General features: G+C 46.1%; 1 protein-coding gene across 1 annotated transcript in view; it reads left to right on the top strand.

The window, feature by feature from the left end:
* The window catches only part of SPMIP6 (sperm microtubule inner protein 6), a gene marked incomplete at its 5' end in the record, with an annotated part of 31,800 nt that extends 10,374 nt beyond the window's left edge, over window positions 1-21,426 (top strand). The window contains 6 exons of the mRNA XM_081319335.1: window positions 813-960; window positions 4,364-4,476; window positions 7,986-8,061; window positions 10,054-10,267; window positions 16,534-16,623; window positions 21,286-21,426. Coding sequence (XP_081175461.1) covers window positions 813-960; window positions 4,364-4,476; window positions 7,986-8,061; window positions 10,054-10,267; window positions 16,534-16,623; window positions 21,286-21,394 — 750 coding nt within the window. The 3' untranslated portion in view covers window positions 21,395-21,426. The remainder of the gene's footprint in view (window positions 1-812; window positions 961-4,363; window positions 4,477-7,985; window positions 8,062-10,053; window positions 10,268-16,533; window positions 16,624-21,285) is intronic.
* Between the last annotated feature and the right edge of the window lie 4,778 nt (window positions 21,427-26,204).

Here is a 26,204-nt window from a genome sequence, read left to right as displayed (position 1 = left end):
AATAGAATAGAATCTGGAAGGGACATTAGAGGTCTTCTAGTCCAGTCCCCTGCTCAAGCAGAAGAACCTGTACCATCTCAGACAAGTGGCTGTCCAGTCTCTTCTTAAAAACCTCCAGTGATGGAGCGCCCACAATTTCTGAAAGCAAGCTGTTCCACTGGTTAACGCAAGCTGTTCCACTAGCTCACGGGTGTCAAACGTGATCGTGTCACGTGATAGATCGTGACGGTTTTTGCCTTTGCGGAGCCAGGCTGCCAGTTTATCACCTCTGCACTAGCTGTTCCACTAGGACTAGGTGACATCATCAGTACTAGAAGGAAGTGGTGTTTCTGCAGAGGAGGAGGAGGAGAACGCCGTGAGGTCCTTGGTGCTCTCTGAGCTGGGTGGTTTTCTTGCAGAGAGGGTGGGACCGAGCAAGCAGAATTCTGGGAGTTGAAATCCACCCATGGTGGCTGGGGAATTCTGGGAGTTGAAGCCCAAGCTTATGTTAAATTGAGCAAGGTTGAGAAACACCCGAGTAGAAGAACTTTGTGTCCTGCCAACTCAACAGTTCTACGTGTCTACATTTCCCACTTTAGCAGTTGTCAGCGCACAAGTGATTCATCCAAGGCAGGGGCCTTCAAGCTTGGCCCTTTTATGACTTGTGGACTTCAACTCCCAGGATTCCTCAGCCAGGCAAGCTGGCTGAGGAATTCTGGGAGTTGAAGTCCACGAGTCATAAAAGGGCCAAGTTTGAAGACCCCTGATCCAAGGCTACCCAAACTCTTCCTCCACATCTCCACAAATTGACCTGCTCTCCTTCCTCTCCGCAGGGCTTGACCGTGCCCAGAGTGGACCATCCGATTGACCAAGCCCACCTGGAGAAGATGGTGAAAAGGGCAGTCCAGGAGTATTCCTACAAGAATTCGATAGAACCAACAGCCTACCGGCCGTACAAGTATTGGGTGACCCGTGAAGAAGGTACTTGAGTTGTCCTCAACTCCTTCCCTTTGACTCTGCTACACTGTGGTAGAGGTGGTCCTCCACTTATGACCATAATTGGGAACAGAATTTCTATTGTTAAGCAAAGTGGTTGTCAACCCAACTTAAAGCTTGCTGGCTGGTGAATTCTGGGAATTGAGGTCCACCAAACTTAAAGGTTGCTGGCTGGGGAATTCTGGGAATTGAAGTCCACCCAACTTAAAGTACTGTCCATGGGGACAGTACTGTCCATGGGGACAATTCCGGCCCTCTCAATTCCTGGGAAATAGATGGGGAAGAAATGGAGGTAGTGACAGATTTTATTTTCCTGGGCTCCAAGATCACCGCAGACGGGGACTACAGCCAAGAAATTAAAAGACGCTTGCTCCATGGCAAATCTAGACAGCACACTAAAATGCAGAGACATCACTCTGCCAACAAAAGTGACTCCAGAAGATGGTAGAGGACAGGAAGGCCTGGAGGAACGTTGTCCATGGGGTCACAATGGGTTGGACACGACTTCGCAACTAACAACAACAACAATACCTTACTTAAAGTATGCTGGTTGGTGAATTCTGGGAATTGAAACCCACCCATTTTAAAGCTTGCTGGCTGGAAATTCTGGGAATTGAGGTCCACCCACCTTAAATTATGCTGGCTGGGGAATTCTGGGAGTTGAAGTCCACCCAACTTAAAGCTTGCTGGTTGGTGAATTCTGGGAATTGAAAGCCACCCATCTTAAAGCTTGCTGGCTGGGGAATTCTGGGAGTTGAAGTCCTCCTATCTTAGTTGCCAGGTTTGAAACACTGATGCAGACATTTGACCTCCCCAATCTCGGTATCCCTTGTTCATTTCTACCTGTTAGCTGGGCACCCCAGCAGGGACATCCCCTTCCACCTATAGAAATGGCAGAGAGCCCACCAATTTCCTGCCCTTCTGGTAGTTTACCTGTCAGTGCAAAACCTGCTGAATCCTTTGAATGTCTCACGATGTCCAAGATCAGAACCGTCGCAGGAGAAGACAAGCAAGCTTGCGCCTAATCAGTTGATGCTGCCTAGAGAGCAGGACTGGGATTAAAACATTAGAAACAGAGCTATCTAAACAATACAGCTCGACTTACGACGATTCAGTTAGTGACTGTTCAAAGTCACAACGGCACTGAGAAAAGGGACTTATGACCATTTTTCACACTTACGACCATTTATGACGGTCGCAGTGCCCTGGGGGGGGGGTCATGTGTTCTGCTTTTGCGACCTTCTGACAAGCAAAGTCAAGGGGGAAGCCATATCCACTTAACAACCGGGTTACTAACTTGTCAGCTGCAGTGATTCCCTTAACAATGGTGGCAAGAAAGGTCGTAAAATGGGGCAAAACTCACTTAACAAATGCTTCATTTAGCAACACAAATTTTGGGCTCAATTGTGGTCATAACTCGAGGACTCCCTGTCTATGAAGGATTCCTCTTGGCAAAGCTGCCTAAGGCAAACGGCACAGAGCAGGGATGGGCAACTGAGGCCTCTTTGCAACATGTGCACTTCAACTCCCAGAATTCTGATGCTAGCTGGGGAATTCTGGGAGTTGAAGTCCACAGGTCATAAAGAGGCTATAGCTGCCCACCGCTGGCATAGACCTTGTACCTGCAGTGTTCTGGCCTGGCCAGATGTTGGGGGTCTTCTCCCCCTGTGAGAATTCACAGCTAAAAAGGGTTTCTCAGCGTTTGTCACCCTAATAAATTTTGATAGTGGAGCAAACCCTACACTCATGGTGGCAAACCTATGGGACGTGTGCCACTGGTGCCACACAGAGCCCTCTCTCTGGGCACACATGCCGTCACCTCAGTCCTAGGCCTTCAGCCGGGTTTTATAAAACCTTTTCGCTTTAGGCCTCCGCTGCCATGTGCAAAAAAAAAAAAAAGTTCAATCAATCAATCAATTTCAACTTCTCATGGGAAAAAAAAAAGATCTGGCAAAATTGGAATTGATTGATTGAACTTTTTAGTCCCACCCAGTCTGCCGTTACCACCACAGCCACGCCCACCCAATGGGCCACGCCCACCCAATGGGCCACACCCACCCAATGGGCCACACCCACCCAATGGGCCACGCCTACCCGGCACCCAGCGATACATAAGTGGGTTTTGGGTTGCAGTTTGGGCACTCGGTCTCTAAAAGGTTCTCCATCACTGCCCTACAGAGTTTCTATTATTGTACCAATTAATGAATCCTGAGTCATGCAACTCAGATAAAACAATGCGATGAATCAGTTCGATGCTAGTCTGTTTTAATTGCTCCTGACATTTCAAAGTCTGTTCTCATGAAACATTGGGGGGCGATCTTCATCTGCTTTTAGTAGCCAAAAGATGGGGGGGGGGAGAAACAGGCTTCCTTAACTAAAAAAGTAGAAGAAAACAGAAATGACAAGCAGCCCTTGACCTACAACCATTTTGTTTAGTGACCATTTAAAGTTACAACGGCACTTAAAAAAAAGAGACTTATGACTGTTCTTCACACTTACGACCCTTGCAGCATCCCCGTGCTCACGGGATCAAAATTTGGACACTTGGCAACTGGCTCGCGTTTGTGACGGGGTCGCAGTGTCCCAGGGTCACGGGATCCCCTTTTGCGATCTTCTGACAAGTAAAGTCAGCGGGGCAGCCAGATACATTAACAACCGTGTTACTAACTGAACTATGGCAAGAAAGGTCGTTAAAATGAGGCAAAGCTGACTTAACAACAAAGAGAATAACAGAGGTGGAAGGGACCTTGGAGGTCTTCTAGTCCAACCCCCTGCTCAAAAAGGAAACCTTATACCAGTGGTCCCCAACCTTTGGTGGCCCGACTGGTGGGAGGGGAGAGGGGAACCAGGTCACATGAATGGCGGGCTAGCGCTCACACGCATAGCTCCACTCATGCTAGAGAGAAGCTTTTGGGGCGCCGCTCACACAAGTGGGGCTCCACGTGCGCCGGCCTGCCCCTTACCCGGCCCGGTTGCAAATAGGCAACAGCCTGGTGGTGGACTGCAGCCCACAGGTTGGGGACCCCTGCCTTATACCATTCCAGACAAATAGTTGTCCAATTTTCAATTGCGGTCATAAGTCGAGGACTACCTGTATGTGCTTCTTGAAGTTAGGTGGTTGATTGAGTAATAGCAGATCCCATCTCTCTCACTCCGCTCCCGGCCTCCCCAGGTGTCCTTGGTTTGAATGTCTTTTTATGTTTTTAACTGTATATGTACTGTAACTTACCTATGATAAGATGGGCAGCCAATAAATTTTATGAACCAACCAACCAACCAATAATTCCAGCCTGCCCTCAAGACCCTGGGTGGCACCCCCACCAAACCCCTTCCACTTGGGGTCTCCCCACTGGTTTCCTGAAAACCCTACACTCTTTTCCAAACCCAGAAAAATTCAACCCGGTGTTCGTCGGCAACGACAGATACGCAACATGGCGGACTGGGCCGTACAACAGTGCAGCCTGGAACCGATACACCACGTACCTGCCACGGATCCCCAGGGTAAGCCACACCATGCCACGCCAGGGTTGGTTTTCTTTCTTTCTTTCTTTCTTTCTTTCTTTCTTTCTTTCTTTCTTTCTTTCTTTCTTTCTTTCTTTCTTTCTTTCTTTCTTTCTTTCTTTTTCTTTCTTTCTTTCTTTCTTTCTTTCTTTCTTTCTTTCTTTCTCTTTTTCTTTCTTTGTTTTTTTTTAAAAATATGTTTTATTGATTTTTAACATACACCTTAATACAGGGGTGTCAAACTGCCACCCTGCGGGCCGGACGCATCACAACAAAACCGCGCCCACCCCATTGCCGGCAATGAGGAAAAAGCTCCGATACGTCGCGCGATGTTGCGGGTTTGACACCCCTGCCTTAATATTTGGTAAACATCGTGATGTCTGGGTTAGTATTTAAAAAACAATCAATAACAATTAATTTCTATAACTCCATATAATAGCTTTACTTGATTTCCTCTTCTTCCAATAATATTCTCTTTAGCCAACCTTAAATTAATACAGTTCCTATTTAAATAAATGACAATTAAACATTTTTCTCGTGTTTCTGCAAATAATAACCACATGGGTATAAAGCTTCTTTTCATTGATCATCTTGATTGCCTCATCATAAATCCTGTTTACATTCTTATTTAAATTTGTTTTCCCCACAGCATTCAAAACATTCTTACTGGTTAACATTTTCTCAAAATTAGTTACACTTAAGTATTTAAATCTTTTTTCTCATACAAGCCATCACATTTTTGCATTTCTCAGACCCTAAAAGAAAATAAGAGCAAAAATGGGGAGGGGGGGAAGACAAAACAGAGAAAACACTTTTTTTATATAAACCATCCCAACATTTTTATGTTTCTCATGCCAAAAAAAACACCAAGACAAAAGAAAAAGGGAAGAAGGCATACTATATTACTTTAAGGCAGGCATGTCAAACTGTCAGCCCGCGGGCCAGACGCATCCTGCCAAAACCGCGCCCACCCCATTGCCGGCAATGGTGGGAAAGTCGCAATACGTCGCGCGACGTCACATGACGTCGTGAGTTTGACATGCCTGCTTAGGGGCTCATCCCTCTTAAACTAACCTTCATTTATATTCAAAATCTTTCTATTTCTTTAAGCATATTCAAACAAATGTTCAATTTTTAAATACTCCCTCTGGTAATTCCCATTGTCTAATTTCTTGATTCTCACTTTAGCTTTTTTTTTTTTTTTGCCCAGGGCTGGTTTTCTCCATGGGTGGGGAAGAGATTAAGAAAGAGCTGGGGGGTGCAGGATGGAATCTTATCCACAGGGGGGGCCAATGCATAAGAACACTGACCCCCCCCCACTCAGTTGTCCTTTAAGCATAGGGCCAGGTGGTTCAGCAGCATCGGAGAGACCAGTGTAGATGCAGACACAAAGAGTGAGGTTTAACTGCACCGTTATGGCCACCTTCTTGACTTCTATGACCACGGTGGGCACCTCTGATGCTCTGGCCCTCTCTTTTTCCTGCCAGGTCTCCACAAGGCACGTAAAAGAGATCATAGCTTTGCAACACCACTGTGACCATTGTACCAGCTCTCCCGATGGATGGATTGACATCCTGAGAATTGCAGATCTGGCTGAAGGATAAATCCATTTGGGAATTGTTCTGTCCCAGCCTACTTGAGCAACTTGCTAAGTTTACAAGGAGAAAACCCCTCTTCAAATCCAGCAGGCAGAAACCGCAGGACAAACCCAAACCCCTTTTATTACTCACAGACGTGAGGAAAAACAAACACAGTTCATCGCAACTTGATTCTTAACTCCAAAGGTTGCCTTTGACAACCAGCGCCTCCCACACCTTCCCTTTTATTATGCAGCCAAGGCGTGGCTTCCTAATGCCTTCTCCTTTGCCTTTGGAGCCGTTCCATTGCTTTCCTCTGTCCTACTCACTTCTCTTGCCTGCGCTTTCGTGCATCCTGAATATTTCCCAGCTGTTCTTCATCACTGTCCAACTCAGACTCCCAGCACAGCTGTGTCTCAGCCTGAGCGCGCGAGTAGAGGGGCCAAGCTCCTCCTCAGACTGTAAGTCTTGGAGCTCCTCAGAGCCTCCCTATGACTTTGATGACACTCCAGGCCCCTCCTCCTCCTTCTTTGAGTCCTCAGACTCAGCTGCTGGAATCACAACAGGAATGATTGATTTAATTTTAACCTAATCAAAAAGTGGTCAGGGAAGCAGTTGGCAGGCTGGTATAGATGGTCCTCGACTTTGTTTATTGACGGTTTTTTATTGACGGTTCAAAGTGAAAACAGCGCTGAAACAAGGGACTTATGACCATTTTTCACCCTTACGACTTTTGTAGCATCCTCACAGTCACGAGATCAAAATTCAGACGCTTGGCAACTAGTTCATATTTATGATGGTCGCTGTGTCCCGGGTTCACGCGATCCCCTTTTGCGACCTTCTGACAAGCAAACTCAATGGGGGAACCCAGATTCACTTAACAAATGTGTTCCTAACTCAACAACTGTCATGCTTCACTTAACAACTGCGGCAAGAAAGGTTGTGAAATGGAGCAAAATTCACTTAGCGTCTTGCTCAGCCGTGGAAATTTTGGGCACAGTTGTGGTTGTAAGTCAAGGACTACCTGCATTCTGTTTTATTGCTCTGATTTAATTGCTGATATGTATATTGTTTGCAAACTTCCCTAGAACTCCCTACATTTTAGGAATGGGACATGCAATTTTTAATGATGTCACATTTTGAAAATGGAATGAAAAGAAAGCTGGGTATATATAAACAGAACTTCTAACACATTCACAGGGAATCAATGATAAAAGCAGAAATGTAAGGAGAAATCAGTGGTGTGGGTGTTTGGGTGTACGTATGTCATTGCTGAATTGAAGCATTTGGTTTCCATTCTTGAGTCAGAAAATAGCCCAAGCAGTAAATTCACTTCTACCACTGATTTGTCTCCATTGCCCATCCCTGTATCTCCCAGGAGTGCCCATTGGATGTGATGCGATGATGTGTTGGTCCTCTTTACGTTTTTGACCACACCAGGTAGCCCTGGACCTACGACCACAAATGAGCCCAAAATTTCTGTTGTTCAGTGAGACATTTGTCAAGTGAATCTTGCCCCATTTTACAACTTTTCTTGCCTCAGTGACTGCAGTTGATAAGTTAGTAACCTGGTTGAGTGAATTCGGCCTCCCCATTGACTTTGCTTGTCAGAGGGTTGTAAGAGGTAAAATCATACGACCCTGGGACACGGCAGCAGTCATAAATAGGAGCCAGTTGCCAAGCGTCTAAATTTTGATCATGTGACCATGGAGATGCTGCAAAGGTCGTAAGTGTGAAAAACGGTCATACGTCACTTTTTTCCAATGCCGCTGTAACTTTGAATGGCCACTAAATCAACTGAGTCGAGGACTACCCTGTACTTCTTTCCGAGATAACTGGGGACAAAACGTGGCATCTTTGGGACCCCTCCTGGCTGCCACTTGATAGAGCATCTAAAGCAATGGACTTACCTCCTGCAAACTTGCCTTTCAGGAAGCCGGCATGGATGCCATTCTGCGCGGGATGCCCATGGATTATCCTCCAAAGCCTGAGCGACTCAACAACTATGGTACCTCTTCCTGAAGCTTCCCTTCCTCATCGCACTGTAGGCATAAGGCAGCTATCCAATTTGGCTGACAAGGTGCACTCTGAGCTTGGTTCTTTTCTTGCAGACATCTCATTACCCAACTAGGCAACATCATCAGTGCCAAGAGAGAGTGGGGTTTTCTCTCTGCTTATATACAAGCCCTTTCTAGCACTGATGATGTTACCTAGTTGGGGGATGAAACGTCTGCAAGAAAACAACCAAGCTCAGAGAGCGCACACACACCCCAGTCTCCTCCTCCTTGTCCCCCTTCCTTCCCCTCCTCCTCCTCCCTCTCCCCCTCCCCCTCTCCTTCCTCCTCCTCCTCTTTTTCAACCCTGAGAGATAAATATTCTCCTTTATTGGTAATCTGAAAACATAGTTGTGAAGCCTTGAGCTTCCGTGGTTGCTATCACTTCAGGTTGGGTGAATTAGGGGACACGAGGCTAAAATATATGTAGAACGGTTGCAGGAATTGGATACGTGTAGTTTAATAAAAAGGACCAAGAGTGAAATGTTAGCAGCCTTCCAGTATCTGAGCGGCTGCCACAATGAAGAGTAGGGTGGGGGGTGGGGGTCAACCTGTTCTCCAAAGCACCTGAAGGCAGGACAAGAAGCAACAGATGGGAACTAATCAAGGAGAGAAGCAACCTGGAACTAAGGAGAAATCGCCTGCAGAACAATTAACCAGTGGAACAACTTGCCTCTAGAGGTTGTGGGTGCTCCATCACTGGAAAATTTTAAGAAGAGATTGGACAGCCATTTGCCTGAAATGGTATAGGGTCTCCTGCTTGAGCAGTGGGTTGGATTAGAACAGGGCTTTTCAACCAGAGATACAGGTACCACCTGCGGTACATTGGCACCTGGCAGGTGGTACGCGACCATCCTAGAAAAGTGGTAGTGGGGGAGGGGAATGAGCTGAACCGGTGGCAGCACCGTACAAGCCTGAGCGAGAGATGGCTGGAGCTGCAAGGCTGTCAGGGCTCAGCGGAAGCACCAGAATCAGCACCAGGCTCCAGCTGGAGCTCGGCGCCAATCCTGGCAGTTTCGCTGAGCCCAGAAGAAGCGCCGATCAGCTGGAATGTTGCAGCATCTCCAGGGTCTTGTGATTTACATTCAGATGCTTGGCAACTGATTCATATTTATGACGGTCACAGTGTCCCAGGGTCATGTGAAGTGACCAAAACCTGCTGCAACCACCCAGCAGAGGGGGGGGGGAAAATAAAAACCAAACAACCCCCCCCACCTCACCCCCGCTACCAATCCTCAACAGAAATGCTCACAACAATGAAAACCTTGGACAGGAGGAAGAGCGCCACCAGGCAGGCAGGCAGGTGGGTGTCTTGCTCCGCTGTGGCTGGGGGGGGCACTTTTTTCAGTGCCATTGTAACTTTGAACAGTCACTAAGTTAACTGTTGTAAGTCGAGGACTACCTGTACTTCATCACTTTTTTCCTTTTTGGGGGGGGTGTCAAGTTTTTCACACCTTGCTAGGCGACTGGTGGTACTCGGATGTTGCCATATCCTAAAAGTGGTACAATGGGTGAAAAGGTTGAAAAGCCCTGGATTAGAAGACCTCCAAGCTCCCTTCCAACTCTGTTATTCTGTTATTCTGAATGTTGAGTTTTCAAATTTTGCATTCTGAAAAGGGGTGCTTCCTGAGTCAATCAAACAGAATACAGCTGGAAGGGACCTTGTGGGGGGACTTCAACCCCCTGCACTAGCAGGAGACCCTATGCCATTTCAGACAAAAGGATCTCCAATCTCTTCTTGAAAACCTCCAGTGATGAAGCACCCACAACGTCTGGAGGCAAATTGTTCCACTGGTTAATTGTTCTCACTGTTAGGAAGTTTCTCCTTAATCTCAGCTTGTTCCTTGAACCCGCTGAGGTTGGCCTTGAACCCACTGCCAACGGACAGAGCCCAACCCCTGGTGCTGGCCTCTAGCTGCCCTCTCTTTCTGAATCCTTTTCTCCAGAACGAGAAGTCGTGGTCAACATGTTGAACAGCTTGTCTCGGAAGCAGCTTCCATACGTCCGGCATCATTACCCCATCCCGGGCCGGATGCCCTACCAAGGCTACTACAGCCCCTGCACTGGACGCCATTACTGCTTGCGTGGAATGGATTACTACGTTGACGGAGCCCCCACCAACGAGAGGCAGATCAGCCAGCTAGTTGAGAAGATTGTAAGGTTCGGAGGGTTTGGTTCTGCAGCCTCTCTTCCTCCAACTCCTCAGGGGTGGGGGGGTTCCTCTTGGGGGGATGGGCTCAGGGGCTCAGACACAGGTTTCCTAGGGTCTGGGCATAATGCCACCATAGACTTAGAGGTAGGGTCCTTCATGTGGAGACTTCAAGCTGGAGAGCAACCAACTTTGGTCCTGTTCTTCTTGAGGTGTCCTCCTCAGGCAGAAGTCTCCAAACTTGACAACATTAAGACTTGTGGACTTCCACTCCCAGAATTCCTCAGCCAACCTGGTTGGCTGAGGAATTCTGGGAGTTGAAGTCCACAAGTCTTAAAGTTGCCAAGTTTGGAGAGCCCGTCTTAAGGTCCCAGAGCAATTTTTCTTGACCTCGGCAGTTTTATGATGGGTAGACTTGCTGGCTGGGGAATTCTGGGAATTAAAATCCCCCCCATCAGAAAGCTTGCTGCTCGGGGGATTCTGGGAGCTGGAGTCCACCGCTCTTCAAGCACACTAGCTGAGGAATTCTAGGTGTTGATGTCCATCCATCTTAAAGTTCCTGAGGTTGAGAAATGCTGGCCCAGAGCACCAGCCCTCCTGCTCTTCTTTCTTCAGAGTTAGCCTTCCAACTGCCTGAAAATGTATTCACCAACAGTGGAGGTCAGCATTGTTCTTCCATTGATGGAAGGAAGAGAAAATTCCTGCTACAGAAGCCCTGTAGCCAGCTGTCCCTGAGATGAGAGCTTCTTCTTTGGGGAAAAGAGGAGGAGGAGGAGGAGGAGGAGGAGGAGGAGGAGGAGGAGGAGGAGGAGGAGGAGGGCGGCACTGAATCTCCTAAGCTGCTCCATTAGCAAATTTTGAAAAATGGTTCACTGCAGGGGTCTTCAAACGTGGCCCCTTTATGACTTGTGGACTTCAGCTCCCAGAATTCCTCAGGCAGCGTGCCTGGCTGAAGAATTCTGGGAGTTGAAGTCCACAAGCTATAAAAGGGCCAAGTTTGAAGACCCCTGGTTTACAGCAATGGGCTCCATCTCCAAACGCCAATTGACCCATCCAAGATTTTAAGGGAACGTCCACATGGATGCAAAGAAAGCTCCAGGAGTGAACCCATAATAACCCATAACTTTAATTGCTAAATAGCAACCACGTATATTTACCTCTCGGATAGATTACTGCAATGCTCTCTACATGGGGCTGCCCTTGAAGACCACCCGGAGGCTTCAGCTGGTGCAGAATGCGGCCGCGCGGGCAGTGATGGGAGCATCCCGATACCCCCATATTACACCCCTGCGTGAGCTGCATTGGCTACCAGTTGTCTTCCGGGCGAGATTTAAGGTGCTGGTACTTACCTTTAAAGCCCTACATGGCTTAGGCCCAGGATATTTGCAGGACCGTCTGCTACCGGGGACGACTTCCCATCGCCCAGTGCGTTCACACAGAGAGGGCCTCCTCAGGGTGCCGTGGGCCAGACAATGTCGGCTGGCGACCCCCAGGGGGAGGGCCTTCTCTGTGGGAGCACCAGCCCTTTGGAACCAACTCCCCCTTGAGCTTCGGATGGCCCCGGACCTCCGGTCCTTTCGCCGCGACCTCAAAACTTTCTTCTTCCATCAGGCTGACCTGGATTGATGATGGGTTTTTAAATATGTTTTAATTTTTAACTGTGTAGTTAATTTATTTTGGGGCTGTTATTTATTTCTTTTTTAATTTTTGTATTGTTTTTTATTGTTGTTAGCCGCCCTGAGTCCTTTGGGAGATAGGGCGGCATATAAGTCCCAAAAATAAATAAATAAATAAATAAAATAAAAGATGAATGGGGTAGGTAGGAGATTTCACTAGGGCCATCCTAGCTGGGGAATTCTGGGAGCTGAAGTCCACATATCTTGAATTTGCTGAGGTTGAAGAACACTGCTGTATAATGCGGTCATCTTTCCCTCCTACACACATATACACGAATACACACACATACACACGTACAGAGAGAGAAAGAGAGACAGAGAGAGATGGAGACAGGGAGAAAAAGAGAGATGGAGAGAGAGATGGAGAGAGAGATGGAAAGAGATGAGAAGAGAGAGAGAGAAATCCTGTGCAATGGCCAGCTTTCCCACTGTGTCACTCTGGAGTTGTCAGATATAATTGAAACCAGCTTGCAGATTTCCTTCTGCTAGGTCAGACATGTCAAACACAAGGCCCGGGGGGCCAGATCCGGCCCGCGAAGTGGTTTCATGCGGCCCGCGAAGCCTTCCTGGAAACAGTGAGGGAACGGCCCCCACTGCCTTGGCCCTGGCCCAGAGACCCTCCTTCTGCCAGAGACCCTCAGATCTGTCCCACTCCTGCCCAGGCCCCCATAGGCACCCTTGATGCCAACGATGTAGAGCTGGCCACGCCCACCCAGTAGGCCATACGCGCTCTAGCCATGCCCACCCAGTAGGCCACGCCCACCCTGGCCATACCCACCCGGTCCCCTGAGGGCAACCGCAATGCTGATGCGGCCCTCAGTGAAATTGAGTTTGACACCCCAGTGCTAGGTTAATACCTAGCATTGAGCACTGGTTGGAAAATCCCTGTTAGTGGGGACTTCAGTATACAAATGTTAATTTTTTTCACCAACACCACAACAATGGGCAGATAGTCTCTGTGTTTAGCTCCTTATGTGCAGAGCTATCAGTCTTAACTTTTAAAATGTTGTTTAAAAATTAACTTAAAAGTCTACAATTTAGAGCTGCTAAGTTAACTATTGTCAATTAGCCAATCAGTTCCAAAGTCTGTTTCTCTGCCTGTCTAAGCAGGACATACCTTACCAAGAGTGGGACTAGAGCAGGGGTAGGCAACCTTGGCTCTTTTAGGACAAGTGGACTTCAACTCCCAGAATTCCTGAGCCAGCACAGCTGGCTCAGGAATTCTGGGAGTTGGTCCACGTGTCCTAAAAGAGCCAAGGTTGCCTACCCCTGGAGTAGAGGAAGGGAACCACAGAGTGGCCACAAAGGGGTAAGATATTCTGGCATTCTTGGAAGAATGAGGAATGTCATCCTGTGAGTAAGTCTTGAGAGAGGGACAAAATTCACAAATACTTCAGGAAGGCATTTGATAAAGTAGACCTACTTCTTGGTAAGATAGAAAAAAAATGCGGGATAGATAAGACAGCAGCTCTGTTATTCTGATCAGTACTTTTGTTTTTATAGAGGGAGGGGGCCCGCAAAGGCAAAAATGCATAGGGCCCCCAGAAGCCCCAATGTGGCCCTGCTGTTGCCAAACACAGCTTCATGTCCAGTTCAAAAATGTGAAGCTAGTACTGCGAGAACAATTAACCAGTGTGAGAACAATTAGCCAGTGGAACAGCTTGCATTCAGAAACTGTGCGTGCTCCATCACTGGAGGTTTTGAAGAAGACACTAGACACAACCATTTGTCTGGGATTTGTCTAGGCCAGGGTCTCCTGCTTGAGCACGGGGTTGGACTAGATGATCTCCAAGGTCCCTTCTAGCTCTATTCTGATTGACTGTTAGTGAAACATCAGCACGTCTTGCTCAACATACTTCTGAGATGAACAGGAGGTTGAGGGCTTCTAAAGATCTTTTTTCAGGAGAGGCTGTTCTACATCCCCCACCACCACAATTGGCTGTTCAGATGCCCCCAACTTCTGATTCCCCCGTCCTGGCATGCTGGAACAACCCATCAAATGTCATCTTCTTATTGAGGGGAGCAAACTAGTGGTTTGCCTAAAAGCCATTAGTGAGACTAGGATGAAGAGAAATCTGGTCTACACCAGGATGGATGCTGGGCCTGTAGAACCCTGAACGAAGACTGGCCATCTAGACCACATACAGAAGAGGTCAAAGGTTTGCATAGCATGGAGCAGTATTTCTCAGCCTTGACCACTTGAAGATGGGTCGACGTCAACTCCCAGAATTCTCCAGCCAGCAAGTCTTCAAGTGGACAACATTGAGAGATATTGCTGTAGAGCAAAAAAGGCGGGGGACGCGGTGGCTCAGTGGGTTAGGACACTGAGCTTGTTGATCAGAAGGTCAGCAGTTTGGCGGGTCGAATCCCGAGTGCCGCGTAGCAGAGTGAGCGCCTGTTACTCGTCCCAGCTTCTGCCAACCTAGCAGTTTGAAAGCACGTAAAAAATGCAAGTAGAAAAATAGGGACCACTACGGTGGAAAGGTAACAGCGTTCCGTGTGTCTTTGGCGTCTAGTCATGCCGGCCACATGACCACGGAGACGTCCTCGGACAAGCGCTGGCTCTTCGGCTTTGAAACGGAGATGAGCACCAGCCCCTAGAGTCGGAAAAGACTAGCACGCATGTGCGGAGGAACCTTTACTTTACCTTTTAAAAAAGGCAACCTTACAACTAGCACACGTCTGGTCAAAGTGAGTTGAGATAAGGAAAGAGGCAAGTAGAAGGTACCGATGCTGCTGTAGCCCAAACGTCTTCACAAAGCGGTTCCACGTCATTAACTCTAGAGGACTTTGGAGATGAATTCAGTAGAAATCATCCCAGGGATCCAGAAACTTCTTCAGGATATCCGTCAAGAACCTCAAGAGTTAGGAGCCGCAGAAGCTGCGTTGCCCATAAAAACCAAGTGGAGCTTCAGTGAGACCATTGCCTTGACTTTTTTTGGCCATAGCCCAGGGACATGCCTACTTGAACCTCATACGCCACGAAATCCTCAATTTCCTGTGTTACTGTCTTGAGTGTTTTCCTCTTTTGCCCACCTCTCCTTGGGCTCAACATTAAACAAGGAAGACCCTTGCAGTCAAGGTCAACATTCCAAGGGACCCACCAGGCATGGAGTTTACCTGCCAAATAATGCTGAGTTTTATTTCCGATTCTAACACTGTCGGGCATGAAAGGCCAAGTTCGTATGTGAAGGTTCAGATAAACTGATTTATTACTAAAAGCCTACGCACAAGAAACTTCTCAAGTAAGGGTTGTCATCTAGTCAGAGTTAGATAATTTGGGTTGTTTTTTTTAATGTGTGCCAGGGTGTTCCACAGAAAAAGGTGACACTGAAGGTTATCTTATCTACAAGAACTAACAACACTCAAAAGAATTTAACTTAGTTCACTTGTGGCTATGTAGGGATTCCAGGCTGATTCCTCTTTTTATTCCAACCCCAGGTTCTACCATTCCTTCTCCTATAAGCACATCAGCCTCCAATTTTATCTCCTCTCCAAGTCACAACTTGGCCTCATCCTGCTTAATGTTAGTGAAGCGTGGTCACAAAGGGCTTAAAAGCTGCTGGTTTTAAATGAAGCACCGAGATTGATTTATCTTTCAATTTGCTGAATTAGACTAAGAACTTGTAAATTTATTTTCAGATTAAAGTCGCTCTTCTCCTGGAGAACACTGAAAGGGATGGGTTTTTATAGAGAAAGATTTGCAAGAGAAAAGAAGAAAGAATTAGGGTTAGGGTCAATGGAGTGAAACACATCCTTCTTCAATCTGGCCTGTCCAGACTGAACCCCATAACTGAATAAGAGTTAAAAGGGACCTTGGAGGTCTTCTAGTCTAACCCCCTGCTAGCTACTTCATAACTTGATTGCAGGGGTTGAGATGTGGGGTTAACTCTTGAAGCCTAGATGCTGGAGTCAGCAGTCCTTGGCCCGATCCAACTACACTGCCCTTTTCTTACTACCTACCTGTCCAAACAGGTTTCTCCAGATTTTCATGGTTGGCTTTTTTATCTTGTACATCGTTGGGTCAGCATGGAAAAAAAATCACCACAATGTGATATCCAGAAGAGTATGCCGCAGTGTGCCTAACCTGGCAACTGGAGTTTCTTGTTTTTCCTTTGAAGACATTTCGCTTCTCATCCAAGAAGCTTCTTCAGTTCTGAGTGGATGTTGGGGAATGGAAGGATTTATACTCCTTGCAGACAGCTGGTCATTTGCATTCTTTTAGAGAGCCGTTGAGGCCACTTGGAGGTTTACATGTCCCTTCAGGGCAGAAAACATCCTGCAGCCAAAAAGGCTCCACACCCATTTGCACCACTCAGGTGACCCCGAGGACACAGATAAGCTTCCAAGTGGCCTCAACGACTCTCTGAAAGAATGCAAATAACCAGCTGTCTGCAAGGAGTATAAATCCTTCCATTCCCCACCATCCAGAGCTGAAGAAGCTTCTTGGACGAGAAGCGAAACGTCTTCAAAGAAATACAAGAAAGTCCAGTTACCTCGTGAAAAAGCATCTTTAGGATAACTATGACCTGGATGACTGAGAATCTTCATAGTCTAGTGGTGCTTCTAATGATGGTCCTCTCCCTTCTCTTCTCTTTCAGGAGTTTCCCATACTACGACCACCAGGTGGACATGATGCTCTGTGCACGTTTGCCAAGCCTGCCTCCATCTTTCCCGTATATGAACCTTAAGTAAGGACTCTAAAACCTGGGTGCAAGACTGAAAAACTAAGTTGGGTGGGGGCACTGATATTTCTGCGATGTGGTCATAACAGGGAGGAACCAGTCATAAGGTCCTTTTTTTCGGGGATATCGTAACTTTGAGCAGTCATTAAGTGGAGGGTTGTAAGTTGAGGACTAGATGTAGCTTGGAGTAATATTTACATGTATCTCGGTTGGTTTGTGTTAGGGCTGCCCTGTAAGGAGCTGACAAAGTACCAGATAGACAGACCAAAGGTCTTCCAACTTGGCCCTTTTGTGACTTGTGGACTTCAACTCCCAGAATTCCTCAGCCAGGCATGCTGGCTGAGGAATTCTGGGAGTTGAAGTCCACAAGTCATAAAAGGGCCAAGTTGGAAGACCCCCGAGATAGACAATCTCTGACTACTATAGGTAGTCCTAGACTTATGCCGTAACTGAGGCCAAAATTCCTGTTGCTAAGCAACACAGTGGTTAAGTGAGTTTTGCCACATTTTACGACCTTTCTTGCAACCATTGTTAAGTGAATCACGGCACTTGTTAAGTTACTCACACTGCTGTTTAGTGAATTTAACTTCCCCGTTTGACTTTGCTGGGTCACGAAAGGGGATCGCAGGGCCCCGGGACTCTGCGAACCGTCATAAATATGAATTAGTTGCCAAATGTCTGAATTTTGATCACATGACCAAGGGGATACTGCAACAGTCAAGGATTACCTATAGTTCCTTCTGTAGACCTCATCTTTGACCGGACTGCTTGAGCGGGGGGTTGGACTAGAAGACCTCCAAGGTCCCTCCCAGCTCTATTCTGATTGGTTAGAAGTCCTGATCTATGACTCCTCACTCAGTGTACAAAAGATGTTGAGAGTCTAGAAAGACTGCAGAGAAGAGCAACAAAGATGATTAGGGGGCTGGAGGCTAAAACATATGAAAAACAATTGCAGGAAATGGGTATGTCTCATTTAATGAAAAGAAGCACTAGGAGTGACATGACAGCAGCCTTCCAATGTCTAAGGGGTTACCACAAAGAAGGAGGGGGGTGTCAATCAGCCTACTTTCCAAAGCACCAGAAGGCAGGACAAGAAGCAATGGGTGAAAAATAATCAAGGAGAGAAGCAACCTGGAATTAAGGTGGAATTTCCTGACAGTGAGAACAATTAATCAGTGGAACAACTTGCTTCCAGAAGTTATGAATGCTGCAACATTGGAAGTTTTTAAGGAGGGATTGGACAACCATTTCTCTGAAATGATATAGGGTTTAGACTAGACGACCTCCAAGGTCCCTTGTAACTCAGCTATTCTATTCTATTCTATTCTATTCTATTCTATTCTATTCTATTCTATTCTATTCTATTCTATTCTATTCTATTCTATTCTATTCTATTCTATTCTACTCTACTCTACTCTACTCTACTCTACTCTACTCTACTCTACTATTTTGCTCTATTCTATTCTATCTACTCTACTCTACTCTACTCCTATTCTGCTCTATTCTATTCTATCTACTCTACTCTACTCTGTTCTGTTCTGTTCTGTTCTATTCTACTCTACTCCTATTCTGCTCTATTCTATTCTATTCTATTCTATTCTATTCTATTCTATTCTATCTACTCTACTCTACTCTACTCTATTCTATTCTATTCCTATTCTGCTCTATTCTATTCTATCTACTCTACTCTGTTCTGTTTTGTTCTATTCTACTCTACTCTACTCCTATTCTGCTCTATTCTATCTACTCTACTCTACTCTACTCTACTCTACTCTGTTCTACTCTGTTCTATTCTATTCTATTCTATTCTATTCTATTCTATTCTATTCTATTCTAATTCTAATTCTAATTCTAATTCTAATTCTAATTCTAATTCTAATTCTATTTACTCCACTCTACTCTATATTCTGGCAGGTGGGTCTCCTTAATCACCTTGTGGTCTCCACTTATTGGAGGATTCCCAGTGAGGCTACATGACCACCTATTGGGAATGATGGAATAGATTCCTCAAAGGGGTTGAACAAGATGGTGGTCCACAACTTAACCACCATTCATTTAGTGATGGATCTGAAGTTGCAGTAGCACTCAGAAAAGTAAGCTAAAGCCGATCCTCCCAATAATTAGGCGATCAAAATTTGGACACCCGGCAACTGGTGTGTATTTATGACGGCTGCCCCGTCTCTTGCGATTCACGACTTCCCAGCCAGCTTCTGAGAGCTAAGGCAAGCCAGATTTACTTAACAACTCTGTGATTCACTTAACAACAGTAGGGATTTGCTTAACCACCACGAGGGGGGGGGGAAGTCGTAAAATTGGGCGTGTGGCTCCCTTAATACCCACCTGGCTTAGCAATGGCAATTTGGGTCACAAGTCAAGGGCTAACTGTGGGAACTTAAGACAGGCCTGAGGGCAAGGCCCTGTCAAAATATTCTTTTTTTTTTACATATTTATTTTTTTAGCTTTTAGTATAAAATACGAAAATACAGAAGCAAGTAGTAGGAAACAAAGGGAAGGGGAAAAGAGAAGTGTGAAAACGGGGGGGGGGAGAAAAAAAAGGCATTGATTTCCGACTCTCTCTGTTGCAGTAAAATAAGTCAGCATCGACCTCAACTTTTTATTTTCCTACAATAGCATAAACTAGCCATTTCTATAACAACATCAATCTAATCAGTAAAACCCAAAATCAAAGCATTTTCCCCACCTCAAGCTCCCTTAATAACTTACGGATTTGACTGGCTTCAGCAAAGTTGCGACATCACATGCCTGCTCTAAGTTTCCAGCCCCCAAGATATTTTGATTTGCTTTTCCTGCTGCTGCATAGTTTTATGGCTATTTGGGGAAGCCGTGCCAGGTTTTGCGCAATTGCCTAACCGGGGTGGGAACCAGGACCAGGAAGTTGAAAAATATTCCTCCCAATTTCAATTAAATTGATTCGGCCAATTAATCTAGAACAGGGATGTCCAACCTGTGCAACTTTCAGAGTTGCAGACGCCAACTCTTCTCATTTTTGTCATTTGCTCTTGACCACCCACCCACTTTCACAGCAACTAGAAACTTGTCTTTAAAATTAAAATAGAAAAGTGAAGAAATAAGATGGGTGAAACCTCAAATGCCAGGACTTTCAGAGATTTAAACTCTCCTTTTCCCCAACCAAATATTTTCGCTGGGAAAAAATCACCAACTCTCCTCAGTCCTGCCACTGCCCCTGGACCACTCGCTGCAAAACCATGAGTACTAGAAACCTGTCGTTAAAATTAAAACAGAGAGGTGAAGGGATAGATGGGGGAAACCTCCAGTGCCAGGACCTTCAGAGACTACATCTCCCAAATATCTCTGCCAAAGAAATCGTGTCTTTTTACAGGTAGTCCTCAACTTATGACCGCAATGTAGCTCAAAAGGTCTGTCGCTAAGCGAGACAGTTGTTAAGTGAGGTTTGCTCCATTTTATGATCTTTCTCGCCGCCACTGTTACGTGAATCACTGCAATTGTTAAGCTAGTCACACGGTCAAGTGAATCTGGCTTTCCCATTCTGACTTTGCTTGTCGGAAGGTCACAAAAGGTGATCACGTGACCCCGGGACAGTGCAACCGTCATAAGTACATGCCAGTTGCCAAGAGTCCAGATTCTGATCCCGTGAATGCTGCAACGGTCGTAAGTGTGCAAAAACGGCCCCAAGTCACTTTTTCAGTGCCGTTGTAACTTTGAATGGTCACTAAACGAGCTGTTGTAAGTCGGGGACTACCTGTCATTCTAGAGCAGGGGTGTCCAACCTTGGCAACTTTCAAACTTGTGGATGCCAACTTCTGTCATTTGCTTTTGACCACTCACCCACTTTCACAGCAAGCCATGAGTACTAGAAACTTGTCTTTACAATTAAAACAGAAAAGTGAAGGAATAGATAGGTGAAACCGTTAATGCCAGGACCTTCAGCGATTAAACTCTCCTTTTCCCCAACCAAGTATTTTTTGCTGGAAAAATCACCGACTCTTCTCAGTCCTGCCATTGCCTCTTGACCGCTCACTGCAAAACCACGAGTGCTAGAAACTTGTCCTTAAAATTAAAATGGAAAACGGTGAAGGAATAGATGGATGAAACCATCTCATGCCAGGACCTTCAAAGATCAAGCTCTCCTTTCCCTTGGCAACCAAATATTTCTGCTGGGGAAAAAAATCACATACCTTCCCCCCCACCTTTGGCCTGATGATTAACCTTTGCAAACCTTGCTCCTGCTTTTTTCTTTCTAGACAGGAAATAGGGGCATTTTGTAAGACTAGAGGTAGCCTTCTCTAACTGTAGCCCCCCCCATCTGTTTGGACCCCAAATCCCAGCACACCCACTCGTTAGTAGGGAAACCATGAGAGTTGGTCACTTAGATCCCTTCCTCTGCGTAACAACGGCAGCTACTGACTGGATCTCCAAACTCGACATTAAACTCTAAAATGTTATTTCTGTTTTCCTCTTAGGTTTTATAATTGCTTCTTTTTTAAAAAAAAATTGTTTTAACTGTTCTAACTTGTAAATATGAACTGCTTTTAATTCTGTGTGTGACCAGCCATACGCTAAATAAATAAATCCCTTGGAGTAAGGAGGTTGGAAGACTTTGGTAGGGTGGGTAGTTGGATAAACAGCCTTGGCGGGTTTTGCTAATTCTCTTTTCTCTCCTTGCAGATGGGACACGAGTCATTTTAAGAGAGCTGGAGGGCCGGAGAGGGGCAGCTATATTATTCATCCTGAGTTTGTTTCGGAAGCTTATCCCCCTCCGCCATGTTGGTATTAAGAGAGTCAAGAGAGACTGCCATTAAAAAGTGCCACTGGTGACAAATTATGCCATGGGCTTGGTTGGATTCTCTTTCCCCTACAACACCACACTCCGGGCAAAAAAACCCATGTCTTTCTGGGGTCCCTGGTTCGTTCTGAGCTTGCTTGTTTTCTTGCAGAAGTTTCATGACCCAACTAGGTAACACTATCAGAGGTAGAAGGGAGTGAGGTTTATGGAGAGGAGGAGGAGGAGGAGGAGGAGGGGGAGGAGGGGGAGGAGGAGGAGGAGGAATGTGGAATCTGTGGTGCTCTCTGATCTTGGTAGTTTTCTTGCAGACATTTCATGACTCAACTAGATAATACCATCAGTGCTAGAAGGGAGTGGGGTTTGAGGAGGAGGAGAAGGAGTCTTGATGCTCTCTGCGCTGAGTTTTGATTGTTTTCTTGCAGACCTTTCATGACCCAACTAAGTAACATCATCAGTGCTAGAAGCGGGGTGGGGTGGGGTTGCTTGCTCTCTATTTATATAATAATAATAATAACAACAACAACAACAACAACAATAATAATAATAATAATAATTAATAATAATAATAATAATAATTTTATTTATATACCGCCCTTCTCCCGAAGGACTCAGGGCGGTGAACAGGGCAGATATATAAAAAATACAAAAATACAAAAGTTAAAAGAAAATTAAACATATGCCCAACTAAAAACAGTAAATACATATATTAAAATGTAAATACAGTAAATACATATATTAAAATGACCATAAAAACCCAACCCATCCCCCATCAGGCCAGGCCGGCTTGTTCAAATACTAGTGGCTTGCTAGAATTGATGGGAATGTTCCTGGTGGTTCCTTGATTAGATTGTTCTCCCGATTGTCTGAACTGATGGTTCCTGGATTGGGCTATTGTTTCACTGCCTGATTGTTGTTCTGGTATTAATCTTTGCTTATCTGGGTGGCCAGGAAACGTTTGGGTCTTTTTGTTTACTTTTAGCTTTTTTGTTGTCTTTTCTGAATGGTATGTAGATGTTGTTTACAAAAGGTCAACAAATCAAGTAGTAAAAAAAATATCCCAATCAAGGAACAACTAACTCAGACAAATAACCAAACAGTAAACAACAACCCAGAATACCTTCACAAACTTCAGTGTATGAACAGGGAGAAAACCCCACTCCCTTCCAGAGTGATGATGTTACCCAGTTGGGTCATGAAACGTCTGCAAGAAAACAACCAAGATTAGAGAGCATTAAGGAGCCCCCAGTCCTATGGTGCTGAAGATGAACTGTGGTGCTGGAGAAGACTCCTGCGAGTCCCTTGGACTGCAAGGCGATCAAACCGGTCAGTCCTAGAGGAGATCAACCCTGACTGCTCTTTAGAAGGCCAGATCCTGAAGCTAAAACTCAAATACTTTGGCCACCTAATGAGAAGGAAGGACTCACTGGAGAAGAGCCTCATGCTGGGAAAGGTTGAGGGCAAGAGAAGAAAGGGACGACAGAGAATGAGGTGGCTGGATGGAGTCACTGAAGCAGTAGCCGTGAGCTTAAATGGACTCCAGAAGATGGTAGAGGACAGGAAGGCTTGGAGGAACGTTGTCCATGGGGTCGTGATGAGTCGGACACGACTTCGCAGCTAACAACAACAACAGTTCTATTCCTCCACTTTCTCCTCCTCCTCCTCCTCCTCCTCTCCGCCAACCCTCCTCCCTTCTAACACTGATGGTGTTCCCTAGTTGGGTCATGAAACGTCTGCATGAAAACCACCAAGCTCAGAGAGCACCAACGACCCCACAGTATCATCTCCTCCTCCTCCTCCTCCTCCTCCTCCTCCTCCTCCATCATTCCACAAACCCTACTCCCTTCTAGCACTGAGGATGTTATCTAGTTGGGTAATGAAACGTCTGCAAGGAAACAACCAAGCCCAGAGAGCATCAAGAACCTCACAGTCCTCCTCTTCCTCTACCTCCTCCCAACCCTCCTAACACTGATGGTGTTCCCTAGTTGGGTCATGAAACATCTGCATGAAAACCACCAAGCTCAGAGAGCACCCAGGACCCCACAGTCCTCCTCTTCCTCTTCCTCCTCCCAACCCTCCTAACACTGATGGTGTTCCCTAGTTGGGTCATGAAACATCTGCATGAAAACCACCAAGCTCAGAGAGCACCAAGGACCCCAGTTCAAGCCTGAGCTACAAAGATTCTGTTCTTTTGAAACATCTTTTTCTAGCAAGGGGGGGGGGACATCTCCTCCCCCAGCACCAAACCTGGCCTTCACCTCTTGCAAAACAGGATGAAACCTAAGTGGAATTTTGCAGTCTCTGAGCCCAGAACACCACTTAATCCTCGTATTTCAGGCTTAGAGAGGTTGGAAAATCGTGAATTGCCCATCTCTGTTTGTTTTTGCTGTTTGTTTAATTCCTTAAAAACCCTCTTTATCTTTAAAACATAAAGAAATGCAACTTGAGGCACGATAGGAGGTCATAAAGGGATTGCAATTTCAGGACTGATAAAGAAAAATCCACTTAATGCACATCGATAAAAGCTATAAAATCAGAAAGAAGCAGGGAAACAGGCCAGTCTAAAGGTTGTTAAAAACACAGCACGGAAGGAAGGGTGGTTCAGAGGACTCGGCAGGGTGTGTATGTGTGTGTGTGTACATGTGTTGGTGTGTGCAAGTGTGTGAGTGCGTGGCCATGCAAGGCAATGTTACCATCAAACCACCTTCAGAGTCATTAAAGATCTAACAGGATTATAAAAAGAGCATGCACATGTGCGTGCGCACACATACACACATAAACCACACAACACAAACACACTTTTGGGGGGTTTTAGTGCCTTTGAGTCAGTGTTGACTCCTGGCAATCGCCTGGTCTGGTCTCCGGAGTTTTCTTGGCAAGGTTTTTTTTTGGAAATGGTTTTGCAATATAGCTCTTCTTCCAAGGGCTGAAAGACACGGACTTATTTGTATACTTATTTAAGTGAAATTATTATTTACTTAATTTCTTCTTTCAATTTAGGCTTTCAGGCTTCATTGAAAGCCTGAATTTAAACAGGGGATAAAAATCACCACACAAATAACATTTGCAATGCACAGGATATGAATTTAAACACCCTTGCTGTAAATCAGGTGTCTGACGAAAACCGTCTCTAACACGTTTTATTAAAAGACACAAACTTGGCCTTCTGATTTTTGGCTACTGTAAACGAACGCAGCTCTCTCCTCCTACTTAATTCTATAAAATGACTATAAAAGCAGCACCCACACCCTAGAACAGACGTACTTCGCAACCCTGAATCCTAGCTGAAAAAATTCAAGGGTTTGCAAGTATATTAATAAAGTTCTCAGCACACACACACACCAGAACCAGTGTGTGGAAAACGCCAAGCGCCAGGCATACGTGAAGGAGTCTTTTTTTTAATGCATATCTTCAATTGTATGATGTTTGCCAGACGCTCTGCTTTGTGTACGTGTGTGTGTTTGCATGTGTGTGTTTAAATGCAATGGTTTCTGGTTTAGGAAAAATAGTTGAGGAATCTTTAAGATTCTGCCTGCTCTCTCTCTTTCCTTTCTTTCTCTTTTTCTTCCTTCCTTCTTTCCTCTTTGCATGGAGAGAGAGAGAGAGAGAGAGAGAGAGAGAGAGAGAGAGAGAGAGAGAGAGAGAGAGAGAGAGAGAGAGAGAGAGAGAGAGAGAGAGAGAGAGAAAAGTCACCCAGCCAGCTTTCACGCCTAAGGCAGGACTAGAACTCACTGTCTCCTGGTGATTAGTCCAAAGTCACCCAGCTAGCTTTCATGCCTAAGGAAGAGCTAGAATTCACTGTCTCCTGGTGATTGGCCCCAAGTCACCTAGCTTTCATGCCTAAGGCAGGACTAGAACTCACCATCTCCTGGTGATTGGCCCAAAGTCACCTAGCTTTCATGCCTAAGGCAGGACTAGAACTCACCATCTCTTGGTGATTGGCCCAGTCACCTAGCTAGCTTTCATGCCTAAGGAAGAGCTAGAATTCACTGTCCCCTCGTGATTGGCCCAAAGTCACCTAGCTTTCATGCCTAAGGCAGGACTAGAACTCACCGTCTCCTGGTGATTGGCCCAAAGTCACCCAGCTAGCTTTCATGCCTAAGGAAGAGCTAGAATTCACTGTCTCCTTGTGACTGGCCCAAAGTCACCTAGCTTTCATGCCTAAGGCAGGACTAGAACTCACCGTCCCCTGGTGATTGGCCCAAAGTCACCCAGCTAGCTTTCATGCCTAAGGAAGAGCTAGAATTCACTGTCCCCTGGTGATTGGCCCCAAGTCACCTAGCTTTCATGCCTAAGGCAGGACTAGAACTCACCGTCTCCTGGTGATTGGCCCAAAGTCACCCAGCTAGCTTTCATGCCTAAGGAAGAGCTAGAATTCACTGTCCCCTGGTGATTGGCCCCAAGTCACCTAGCTTTCATGCCTAAGGCAGGACTAGAACTCACCGTCTCCTGGTGATTGGCCCAAAGTCACCCAGCTAGCTTTCATGCCTAAGGAAGAGCTAGAATTCACTGTCCCCTGGTGATTGGCCCCAAGTCACCTAGCTTTCATGCCTAAGGCAGGACTAGAACTCACCGTCTCCTGGTGATTGGCCCAAAGTCACCCAGCTAGCTTTCATGCCTAAGGAAGAGCTAGAATTCACTGTCTCCTGGTGATTGGCCCAAAGTCACCTAGCTTTCATGCCTAAGGCAGGACTAGAACTCACCGTCTCCTGGTGATTGGCCCAAAGTCACCCAGCTGGCCATCATGGCTCAGGCAGGACTAGAACGCACTGGGACCTTAATCCCGAGAGCAAACTGACCTTCT

Source organism: Vipera berus, assembly GCF_964194415.1.
Source record: "Vipera berus genome assembly, chromosome: 2".
Classification (NCBI taxonomy): Eukaryota; Metazoa; Chordata; class Lepidosauria; order Squamata; family Viperidae; genus Vipera; species Vipera berus.
The sequence above is the reverse complement of the archived record's forward strand: the minus strand, read 5'-3'. Positions and strand labels throughout refer to the sequence as shown.